The following is a 13,295-nucleotide window of genomic DNA, read 5'->3' as shown; positions in this document are numbered from 1 at the left end:
GCTTTATCTATTTTATTTTTGTATGCTTACAGTAATAATAAAAATATTTGTTTAAAGAAAAAACACATTGTATGTTTTTTTCCTTATAGATAAGTGATGTTTATTTATAAGATGACAAATAAATAGGGCGAATTCGAGATGGTTTTTGTCGGGGGTTGATAGAATAATAAAGGAAGAAAAGGTGAAAGCGAAGAAAGAAGTAGTTCCCTTCTGCTGAACCGTATGAATATATCAATAACTGACGCGAGACTCAATGTTTTCATTCCTTTACCGCGTAAGTGAGAACGTCATTTATGCAAGAAGCAGAGATAGAAAAGGAGAATAGAAGAATAATGTGCCTGAATGTAAGCGGGCGGTAAATTTTTTCTGAGTGAAAATAAGGTAGAATTTGTTAGATAGTGATTGAAGTCTGTTTTTAACTACGAGTATTGCCGTAGCAACACACTACGAAAATATTTTTGCCGCTATAGTTACCAGAGAAAAACAAACTTCAGACCCATTGTAACAAAAGATAATCTACTGTACATTTATTCGGTTTAATGTTCGCATAGTTTCCTTCTTTCTAATTCAACACTTGAATTGTTAATTCACATCTCAATGTTTGTGAAAGGTTTAAGGTAAATTTCTACCGTCAAAAAGAAATACTTTATATTAATGTAAATAATTATATTTTTATCCATCCGTAAAGTTTATATAAAAATATATATCACTGTATTTCAATATTTAGAAATAATAGGATGAAATTTCATTAAAGTATAAATCAAGAATCTTCCCCCTGACGTAAGTGAAATCTAAAAACAGGAAGGATCCTTTATCGAAAGATTAACTGGAGGTATTTAAGTTACTTCGATTGCTATTGTATTAAGAATAGGTTAGATAAATTCCTTATCGTAGTCTGAACCTGCTGTCATGATTTTACGATTATTTTACAGTGCTCTTATTATATACTTAATTAAAACTTCATTTTCCAGCAATTTAACTTAATCATATTTTGGATTCAAAATAACTAGATTTTTCTATCATTAATTGGATATAAGTTAAGACAGGAACTCATAATCGGATGGTAAACATAAAAAAATGCATTCGTTGAAAGGTGTGATATATCTTATTTCATCATGCTCTTTCAGCTTGTAACATGTATTTTTCATTAATCAAAACCTTTGCTTATTCTTATTCCCTTTGTTCCTAGATGTAATTGTTGGACTCTTCTACCTAGTTAAACATTTTGAGAGTCTCCGTTTTCTATTTTAGGTTTATGCAGTAAAGTTAATTAGTAGTTGCCTGCTAAAAAAGAAATCATTTACGTTTCCTGAGCATGTACGTAAATACTGGATGTACTTGCCGTTGAGACCTGATAAATGATAATTTCTCTGAAATTTATCGTCTAAAATGAATTAAGAGAAATAAATTAAATTTAAAAAAAATACAAAAAAACCAAAAAAATTACAAAAATATATTTGATTACATATAAAACATTATTTTTTAAAAAAGCTTTTATTTAATTAATATTAACATTAATAAAAAAAGGAAACAGATTAGAAAATACCTCTAAAAAGTAAAACATAAGAATTAAATCAAACTGAGAATTTTAAACAAAAAAATATAATATATTAACAAATATAAAGATGCACTGAAAAGTAAAAAATATCCAAATTCTAACACCGTAGTATTGTATTGTCGAAGTTACATACGTGAACCAAATTTCATTGATTTTCGTACGATAGATCAAAAGATTTGAATATAACTAAAGAAAGTTAAATAAAATCTTATAATAAAATTTGGCGAACTTATTGTATGATGTCAGAGCAAATTTAAATAAATGATTACTTAAAATGTAGTGGCTGCAGCTCTTAGTTATTAATATTTAAGTATGAATATTAAATTAACAATCATATTAAAGGTCATATTTGGTATTTTATCGAACAATTACAGTATAAAAAATTAACAAACCTAAACTTATTGCGCAATAAAAAATCAGTCACACAGTAAGTTTTCTGCTTCATCGATAGAAGAGTTAATCGATATTTTTCACTCTGGAAATACTATCTCACCGAAAAAACTCCATGGATTCAACAACGAATTTAGTTTTTATTTTTCAGTACTCAATATTGTGTTATGCGTACTCTTAAAGTGACAACAATCAAGATTTAGTTTACAAATTCTCCGTCAGATAGGAGGATTGGCAGATTTTATTTAGGCCAAGCTGTTATGAGCCAGGATTTCAGTACCTCAGGAACAAAACCCTCTCAAACTTATAGTTCACTAATTTTGATAACGGTTACTGCTTAAAATGAGTTCCTAATAATTTTTTTTAATTTTATTATTTATGTGTTTCATTTGAAGGCTCCAGATTTGAATCCCAATCAAGGACTGTATTTTTCATAAGCTAAAAATCTCCATACATCACATTTCCCCTGGCAAGTCAGCGTCCGGAAACCAACCGGGTTGGTCTAGTGGTGAACTCGTCATCGCAAATCTGCTGATTTTGAAGTCAAGAGTGTTGAAATCCTAATAAAGGCAGTTATTTTTATACGGATTTGAATACTAGATCTTGTTTACCGGTGTTCTTTGTTGGTTGGATTTCAATTAATCACACATCTCAGGAATGGTCGACCTGATACTATAATACTACATTTCATTTTCATTCATATATATCATCCTCTGAAGATAATACCTTACGGTGGTTCCAGAGGCTAAACAGGAAAAGAAAAAGATTAGCGTCCGGAAGAGCATCCAGCTGTTAAAATTGTGTTAAATCTTATTCGTTTATTTCCAGAAAAAACTAGGAAGTATTGAAGTTAAAAGATAAATAAAAGAAACTTGGAATTTAGTAAAGTGAAAATGTTTTGTTCATTCGGGTAGATTACGTACAGAAAATAATTCATCAGATTTAAAAAAAAAAATGTTGATAATAGTAAATTTATTGTTAAAACATTATAATAAATAAAATAAAATTGAATTAATTGAATATTTGTTTGACTTTATAACAATTGAGTTAAGGGATTACAGGGTTCAGCGCGTGAAATATAACTAACCCTGAGGATAAGGGAAGGTTGAGAAAGAAACGTTATTGTAAATCCTACGCGAGTTGAAATTTATTATGGAAAAAATATATATAGCAGTAGTTCTAAAGAAAATTCAATTTTCACTTTTTAACTGTATTGGACATATGTACAAAACATTTGTAATTTAATATAAATTGAAAACAGACACGAGTGAGTGTTTCACAAAAATTTAATTAATTTCACAAAAATTAATTGGATATAAATAACTACCGTTTATTTTATATTTTTTTCTTTCTTTTTCAAGAAAAAACCTTATTCAACCCTTACTTATTTATACATTCATAAAATATGTGATAGCTTTTACCTCTTAAATAGTTATGGATTGTTGAAATTACAGCACTCCAAAAAAATGGGTAAAAACGGAATTCTTTTTTTTATAAATAGTTATTTTTGTAATTCCTAACTTTTTTCTTTAAATAAATTATAACTTACTACAATTAATCAAAAATAAACAAGTTTTATTGCTACTAAAAACTAACATTTGTATTAAACTGTTTCGTTAATACCTAACTCTTCGAAACAAGCTGTTTGTTTCAGATACAAACATTTTATTTAGTTTGCTTTTTTCTTGTAAATAATATCACCGAAATACAAATGAAAATAGTGTAATTAAGTATTTTTGTAAAACAATTTTTTGGGGAAATTGTAAAGATTTATTTTTATACATTTTTCTGTTTTAATCTTTCAACCTATCGACCTGACATTTAAAAAAAATATTTAAGGCTTGAGTAAGAACAATCTCAACGTTTATAAAAATATTGAAATAACTCATCCCTAACCATCAGAAACAAGTATTAGAATTTTTTTGAAAACTTTTTCTTTTTAGCATGATTTGGATTTTTTTTAATGACCCTTTAACTGATTAAAAATACTTTTCACAAAAGTGAAATTATACAAAAATTTGTTAAACTTTTATTTAAAAAGCATGAAATACTCGTATTATTTTTTGGATTCTTTTTTAGCACTAGTACATTTAATAATAAATTAAAACAAAGCAACTTTGCAGAAAGTTGAATTTTTGCAAATTTTTATAACTTTGTACCAGAATAATTGTTAAATTGAACTTCTTTGAATATTGTTGTTACAACCATTTATTAGATGTTTTTTTAGATTATAAAATAACCATGAAAGAAAATAGAAAAAAATTGGGTTAAAGTAATTTTTAATATTTATACTACACGAAGGGTTAAATTTTAAAGTTTAGGTGAATGGATGAAAAATTTAACACTTTCTTTTTAATATTTTATGATTGCATTTTAAAATACAAAAATAAAAAGTATGTCAACATTGCAGGTGTCGAATAATATGCCGCCTTGGTTCAATACTTCGGTTAGGTTTAGTTATTCTAAATATTTTTTATTATTCGCTGCTTCATGCGAATAAATAAAATGCTTTATTTCGTTTATAATATAGAATATTTTTATTATAATCTTTGAACTTGTAATTGATACATCTAAAAAATAATTAACTAATTATATATTCGTAATAAACACATGATTGAAGGATGGAACAAGACTGATTAACAACAGAGCATTAGACAAATTCATTTAATGAATAACAAAAAAAAGTGAAAATTTATAGAGAAAAAAAATAAATGAAAATTTTTTATTTTTACAAATAAAAAATGAGGAAATGAAACCTGAATCTTAACAGCAGGCAAGTTGTTGAACATAAGAAAATTGTTAATATTTAAAGTATTGTTAATACTTTATATGTAATACGAGTAAAAATAAACTTTTATTTATATTTTATTATTTACGGATCAGTTGTTTCATTTTTCTTTATATTACAGTTAAGTTTTTTACGATAATGTTATTTATATCGTCTACTTTTCTAAGAAACGCGTTTTTCCTTTAAAAAATTAAATTTTATAAGCTTATACACTATTACTGAACCGTAAAATCGCAATATCTATTTCAAGATCTCTTTCACTTCTAAAAAGGAGTTTACCAATGAAAGTTCAGATAACGACACAGATGGAAGACTATCTTCTTCTCATCTCCGTCTCATAAAAATACAAGATCAAATGACGATGCGATCTTGTTACTGCAATAATTTATTTTAAATTGATGAAATAATGTAAAAACGATTAGAAACACGAAGTAAGAAACTAATTTAAGAAAGATCGATTCTTCTTACATTTATCGATAAAAAATATATTTATAACGATAAAATATAACCCGATAACAATAGATTTTATCGTGGAATATCAAGATGCGATAGATTTGATTATTATAGTAGGCAGTAATGGGAAAGAAATACTATAATATTAAATCAAAATGATAATTCAAAAGACCTCCCGGTCATTTATAAAAGTTATATTAACATGTACGAAAGATCAAAGTAACTCAAAAGAACAGGATACAATATTAAATTTTTATTGACAGAATAAAATATTTACTTGATAATACAATTTGAATAAAAAAGAATCACTAGATTTCAACCAGATATATTATATAATAAAAAAGTGTTACAATTGCAAGACAAATTATACACTACTCAAAAATGTTTGAAATTTCACTTACTAAGTTATAAATGTTTTCTATATATCCTTCATTGCTTCAAAGATAGCATCTCAAGTCTCCATATTCAAACATTGTGACTATTAACGATGTTAATTGTTTAAATAAAGTCTTGCTTCAACTGTAAAACTTAACAGCGGAAAGAATTTATTGTCTTCCGTGTCAGTTAAGAGCATATAACAGAAATTTTTACGTTTTCTATCGTAACTTATATCTAGAGCTTCTGTTCGTTGTAATCGGTATGGCCTGAAACATAAGCGTCATTCGAAAATCATATGTGGAATCACAAGTTCTCGATTAGTGAGATTAGAGGACTTTTTCGAGCTTTACTGAAAAGCATCTTAAATTCGTTGTACATTTTTCTGTAAAGTATGTGGTCGCTCTGCACTCTTCCCTTTACATAAACAAACACCCCGATTCTTGAAATTGGGTATACCAGCGACGTATCCTCTTAGTCTATAATGGGTCAATCCTGAAACGCTGTCAAAACGCACACTGACCGTTATTACGGATTCTGTCTTGCTAAATTGTAGAATACAAAACGCCCTCTAATGCTTCGAGTTTTGGATCGGAGTCTGGAAGTTCTGGATTTGGAGGACCTGGTAGTGAGTCTTTCGGCGGCCTTTATTGACCCCGCCGAAAATTCAATTCCCCGTAGTTCTAGTCCAGAGATTCCTAGTATTAAAATATGTATGTATGTATGTCTAGTATCATATCATATGATATGGAATATAAGTGATATTCGCATCGGTGGCATCCTGACTGAGGCAAGAACAAGGCTCAGAGATGCCTTTTGCCGTGGTTCTAAAGACGACCGTGATTCTAAAGGTAACGAGGGGGTGGCGTGGCGACCGAAACTGCCACGTGGAGGGTGTCTTTCCCTACAGGGTCAAGATGATTCTAGATATAAGGAAAAATATTCATACAAACATATGTCTATAAACGTTTTGTTATCGAGTTAGCGGTAGCGGAAGTTTTCGTTCTGATTTAGAAACTCCGGTTAAATGAGGTAATACTGACATTTTTTAAGGCGTTATATAAGGAGTAAATTTGACTGTTTCTTATGTTTTTTGACCTGAAAAGTCGTATAAATCTCTCATAGTTTTTATGATATCCTACGTAAAAAAAGTGACGAAAAATAAGATTTTTTCATATGTAATTTCATCCGGAAAAATATTACTATTTGTATTTTTTTGGATTGAAGTGGTTTTTTACCTGTAAAAATTCCAAAATTGCGCCCATTTAAATTGTATTATTGTCATTATTACTATTAATTTTAACATTAATAGCTCGCACAACATTTCGGCCGTTCTTTATACTTTCTATTTATAGCTGTGCTACTGCAGAGACATACCTATAATAGAAATAATAAGACAAAATAATACCTATTAAATTTTTAGATCATTGGATAAGAAGTCTCTCTTTTTTAATTTAGAGGTTGCTATTCTTTTTTAGTTAATTATTAACTAAAAAAGAATTATGTTTAGTTTATTAATTTAGAATTTCATCCAGCGAATGATTTTAACACAGTATCAAAAATAAACCATGAAAAATTTATGATAAATTTTGAAATTTCAGTCAGGGGGAGATCTATTCATCCAATATTTTTTTTCGAAAATTTTGTTGAGTAATTTCCATTTCTTCAACCAGTAATGGCTGTAGTAATAGAAAAAAGTAAATTAATGTAACGTATTAAATGTAGTACAACTATTTCATTAATAAAACTAAAAGTATGTCTTTAACATTGTTTTCATGACGACAAAGAAATAATGGTTTAGCTTAACGCTGCAAAAAAAAAAAATTAAAAAAACAATAATTATAGGGGATGAGTGGAGTAGCAGGTTTACGTGTTAAATCGGTTGGAAAAAAAGAAAAGCCTGTAAGGAGAAAGTGTTGCGGGTGGAATGAATAATTAGAAACATTTTTCTGAAGTTTTTATGTTAAGTAAACGAGTTAACGTCTTTTTCTTTTTCACTAACAGGGAAATCATTAACGATCGTCTACCTGTATTCTATTCAACTGACGTAACGCTCTTTTTAAAACCGTCATATTCTCATCCCACAGTGGTTTTTACAGATGGCCTATATCTGTACGCTTTAATACCAGAAGAAAAGCCATTTATAAAAAAATATGAAAGATAAATGTTCTCTGTTGTCGTCGGCGCATTACAGTGGTTATAGTCATTATCATACTTTAATTACGACAAATTGCTGTTTGTTAACTTTTTAATTACACTTTCCTACACTTAATTTTTAAAATAAATATATATGTATTTTTTTTAATTATGTAAACAACGAAAATGTTGACTATAAATTTTTCAAAGTTTTTATTATTAAATATCTTATTTTTCACAAAAAATCCTTAATAATTTAGCTAAAAAAATATGATTTACTATAATTTGGTTAATAAAAGAAAATATTATAATCTTTTAACTAACAGTCATAAAAAAGTCTATAAAATAAGTAAAGTCTATAAAACAAACAAAAAATTGTTTGTTTTCTTTAAATTATTTTATAACTCATAAAAACATCAAGAAACGTTTATATTAAAAGAAAATCAATTGAAAGAACTGGTCCATAGCCTATTTTTAAATACTTATTGTCCAATCTTCCTTTTTTTCATTTTCTATAGCATATTTATATTTTCTATAAAATAGTTCTATAAAAGTATTTAATTACATCTGATCCAGTAGTTTTGAATGCAGAAAAAACATATTTCTGTATTTAATCACATGCTAAAACTAAAGTAGTTAATCAGAGAAGTATTCTATGAAGTTTGCGTATATTTTCTTTAGGATGTTAAAGTACAATATTTTATCTATTTCTTCATGAATATTAGATAGTTTTAAGTGATTATTTTTAAAAGAAACAACGGTACTTTCGACTCCACTTTTCGTAATAAAATAATATTTTAACTATTTGTAACCATCTCTGAAAAGATGAAGTTCAAAGAAATTTTATGAATTTAAAGATAAAAGCTAATATTTTAAAGTAAATTCATTTCGTGTACCATTATTGTTGTAAATGTAGAAAATTGCATGTAAAAAAGACATCATAAAACCGGTTATCTTGAATTTTTTTACTTTTTATTTTATTAATAATACAAAAAAAATTTGTTAAGTTAAAAATAATAAGAGCTCAAATTCTAAAGTTTTCTTTCGTTTTAACCTAAATTATTATTTAGTTATAATATACATACTCACTTGTAATACTTGTAATACTCACTTTTAAGTTCATTATTTAATTACTTGTGTTTCAATTCAGAATATTTTTACTTCTGTTATTTTTACTTCAGAATTTGATGTCATTATTTTCTTTGAAACTGGAAAGCCTTAAATGTGTTTTTGTTTCTTATGTATGTAATGTGTGCTTCCCGTAACATTATTTTATAATTTTTAAAATCTATATTTTCATAAAATGAATACGCGGATATCGGTTAGTACTGAACAGAATACAATTATGCACATATTGTTTCATCACTTTGAGATAACCTACATTTATTTTCATCTCTATAGCACTTGTGAGACCGTTATCACACCAGTCTCATGGCCACCCCATTATTTTATTTCCAGGGAAAAAGACATTTCCTTGAAAAGTTTACAAAAATATCCACCAATAGTGAAAACGTTGGTTGTTATAATTTACCTGGTTTCAAAAAATTATATTACATCAGGAATAATTGAATTGGTGGTAAAATTATGGCGTATTATAAGGGTAAATTTTAATAGAATCCTTTTATTATTACCATACCAGAGGCCAGTTTCCAGTATATCACTGGTAATTTACGCGTTTCTGGATTTAATTATAAGATCCTATTAGTTAGCATTTATCGCCCTCCATCACTTAGTCACTTAGACTATATAAAATAGTTTTGTCTTGTATTAAGCACATTTTATTTTAGGAGTAAATTTAAGTTATTAGATTCTGGAATCTTTAAACCTACAATATCAGAGCACTACCTGATCGGAATAGATATTTTTTGAGCAGATAATAAGGGACAAACTTCAGAATCTTTCAATAAATGTGATTATGTTAGACTGTAAGTAAAATTGGTTTATCAAAATATTTGTTAAATATAGATTTTAAGCAATAAAATTTCATAGTTAATAAATAGATAAAATAAAATTTTATCTAAATTTCAGTCAATGTATGAGGTTTCCCTCCTTTTCAGATAAGAACAATAAAGTGACAAATCATAAATGATCTCCCCAATGAACTTATGAAAGAAGAGGTTTTGTACTTTACGAATATATTTGTTATTTGGTTTTTTGACTGGAATGATTTTTTTTTTATTTTTACTTTTATTACTTTAAGAGGAGTTGAGAGCTGAATCACTTTGGTAACAGTATGTTTTTTTTCAAAGAATCCCAGAAACAAATGGTTTTTGAAAATGGACGGTTTGACTTGTGAAATATATTGTTAATAAGTTTTTATTTTTGCTGCAGTAATCCCAAATTTCTTTTACAGAATTGCTTTTTTACCAATTTTTAAAATAAAAGTAAGCTTTTTCCTTCGATCGCATATTAAGATCGGGTGGGCCAAAATGGATTTTCTTACATTTTGAGATATTAGGATTACGAAATTACCATTCCTATATAAAATTTTGAGGCTCAAAAATCTCCAAAACTACTACTAGGTCAATTTCATTGAAATTTAGATGTTCTGTTGTAGTGAGTATGAAGTTGTGTATATGAAAATATTATGAAGACAAAAGAATACTTATGCAGAAAAACAACGATGAGAGGAGACTAGGATTTTAAACTTTAGCATAGGGCAGGGTGGACAGCCTCAACCCACCGGGTTGGTCTAGTGATGAACGCGTCTTCCCAAATCAACTGATTTGGAAGCCGAGAGTTCCAGCGTTCAAGTCCTAGTAAACCCAGTTATTTTTACACGGATTTGAATAATAGATTTTGGATACCGGTGTTCTTTGGTGGTTGGGTTTCAATTAACCACACATCTCAGGAATGGTCGAACTGAGAATGTACAAGACTACACTTCATTTACACTCATTACATATCATCCTCATTCATCCTCTGAAGAATTATCTAAACGGTAGTTACCGGAGGCTAAACAGGAAAAAGAAAGAAAGGAAAGGGTGGACAGCCTCAGTGGTGAGGGCTGACATGCCGAGGTGTGTCAGTTCCGATGATCCACTGGGGACTCCTAAGGGTTGTTCGTTAGGTTAATATCAAGACCTGAAAAGACCCAATCGCCACGTCACGACAATACATGGTATTGACGTGGCGATATACGGATGGGCAAAAGAACTCAAAAGAACTGACCGGTGGGCCGACCTGCCATGCCGGACTTATAGCCGGTAGGTGGGAAGGCCCATTAGAGTAGAACAGGGTGGCGCAATACCAACCATTCGGACCGGCCCAGGGGAGTAGAGTTCAAAAAAAAAAATAGTATATTTTTCATACCCGCTTATGCAGTAAATCACAATGGTGAGTGAGTTGAAACTTGATGCTTGTGTGCAGGGTCTCTTCGTTAATCAGACGTATATATGGTTAATACTACTATATACTCCAAAAATCAGGGCGTTTCTGACTGAGAAATAGTGAGGACTTCAGTAACGAAAGGTCGGTTTTCCTGCGCAGAACTGTGCAAGAGTTTTTATTACACACTTAAAATAGAACACATTTTAAATAAGGATGAACGAAGTGCATTAATATCCTAATTCTGTTAATTTAAGAAAGGGGATTTCTATTGGCCAATGCCTTCTTCAGTTATGCTCAATTTAAAGTCGACTACAGACAACAAAACGTCAATTTGACGTTACAATTAACTGTATAGTAGTATATTTTTTTCATACGCGCTTATGCAGTGAATCACAATGGGGAGTGAGTTGAATCTTGATGCTTGTGTGCAGGGTCTCTTAGTTAATCGAAAGTATATAGGGGTAATACTACACACTTTAAAAATAGGGCGTTTCTGACTGCGATATACTGAGGGCTTCGGTAACGAAAAGTCGGTCTTCTTGTGCAGAACTGTGCAAAAGTTTTTATTACACCCATTTTAAATAAGAATGGATCAAGTACATGAATATCCTAATTTTTTTAATTTAAGAAAGGTGGGTTTCTACAGGACAATGCCTTATACCAAACATTTTTAATATCACAAAATTTGTATTACCTCTCAGAAGCAGCAGACGTATTAAAAAAATATATATGCTATTAATGCATTATTTAAATTTTTGTTGAAATTGAAAAATGTTTGAACGTGAACAGTTTGAATAGATCAGTTTTCCGGTTTTTTCCATACACTAACAGAATTGGTTCAAAGGAGGACACTAAAAAGTTGGAACCATGATGAAAACTTGTGATAATCCTATTTAAGACCTTGAGAACTCAGATTTTATATTTTTGTGAAAATATATTATTTAATAAACTGTTTTAAAGTGAAAGAGCATTATTTTTTTATAAATATATTAATCTGGCGAATATTATGAACGCAGACAAACAAATACAATAATTTAGCAGTTTGATTCAACCGTACAGTGGAGGAATACATATAAAGAATAATTATATTTACATTAATACACAAAAATAATCGATCAGTATAATTGTTCTTAACATAAATTTCTGATATAAATAATGTTTACAAATTTATATAAAAATATATCAAAAATAAATTGTTTCAGGTGCGGTTATGATGTGTTAGAACTGTGGGAGGATGATGAACAGACGGCATCGAGACGTTATTGTGGTGATTTAACTGATAGACTTAAGTTGTTAAGGTATAAGACGGAAGTCCCCAAATTGAGGTTGAGATTTTATTCAGATTATTCTCACCATATGGGTGGATTTAAAGCGAGGGTATCTATGGAACACGGTGAGTTTTTTATTATTTTATATTTGTTTATCTTTAATTTATACTAGTTAGTATTATAATTAATTTATTATTTATAGTGTTCTACAAATAATAAACATTTTTTTTTTATAATTTCTGTTCAAAAAAGTTACTATTTTGGGGCACAAACATTATTTTTTTTAATTGATCATACTAAAGTATATGTACGGTTCGATTCGATTCATAAAAATTCTTGTTTGTTTCTACGTATATCTGTTAAGCCGCCTACAACCTTTCCCCTGACAAGAGTCACAATTCAATTTAAAAGTGAGTTTATTTTTTAACTTTTTCAGAATAAAAAGGATCCCATGCTAGGCTTACTAAAAAAGTAGTGAGTGAAGTGGTTTCCTATTTTCTTTTTTAAGTGAGTTAAATAAACGATTGCGTATTACTTCACTGATTTCATGTAATAGTCACCTCTACATATGCCCTCCAGGATCTAACTATATATTGAACATCACTACACTCAGAGAAAACAAATTATGGCTGTGTTTATTGCTAATTGATTGCTTTACATGCATCAAAACCATAGTAAAGAGAGATAGTGAAAAACAACAAATTAATATACCTTTTATGATATGAAGCAATACGTTAAACAAACTTAACAGATGTATCATAACTATACAGTAATTAGTGTAAAATTTAATTGCTGTAAAATTTAAAACATTTTGAAAATTGAAGCAGAAGAAAGTATTAACAAATTTTCCATAAGTCAGAAATTTATTTTTAAGTCGGAAATTTATTTTTCCATAAGAGAAATTGTTAAAAAAAATCTGACAATAAAGTTGTAATACTTCCCTGGCATTGGTTATTTATTTTTATATAGTGAAAGATAATGAAAGCTGTTTACCTAA

General features: G+C 28.7%; 1 protein-coding gene across 1 annotated transcript in view; it reads left to right on the top strand.

Moving 5' to 3' along the window:
- The window catches only part of LOC142326585 (uncharacterized), a 354,985-nt gene that overhangs the window by 179,618 nt on the left and 162,072 nt on the right, over nt 1–13,295 (top strand). The window contains exon 6 of the mRNA XM_075369170.1: nt 12,233–12,423. Within this exon, the coding sequence (XP_075225285.1) occupies nt 12,233–12,423 (191 nt within the window). The remainder of the gene's footprint in view (nt 1–12,232; nt 12,424–13,295) is intronic.

The sequence above is a fragment of the Lycorma delicatula genome, chromosome 6, assembly GCF_047948215.1.
Source record: "Lycorma delicatula isolate Av1 chromosome 6, ASM4794821v1, whole genome shotgun sequence".
Lineage (NCBI taxonomy): Eukaryota > Metazoa > Arthropoda > Insecta > Hemiptera > Fulgoridae > Lycorma > Lycorma delicatula.
Note: the sequence above shows the minus strand (reverse complement) of the source record. Positions and strands in the feature narration are given on the sequence as shown.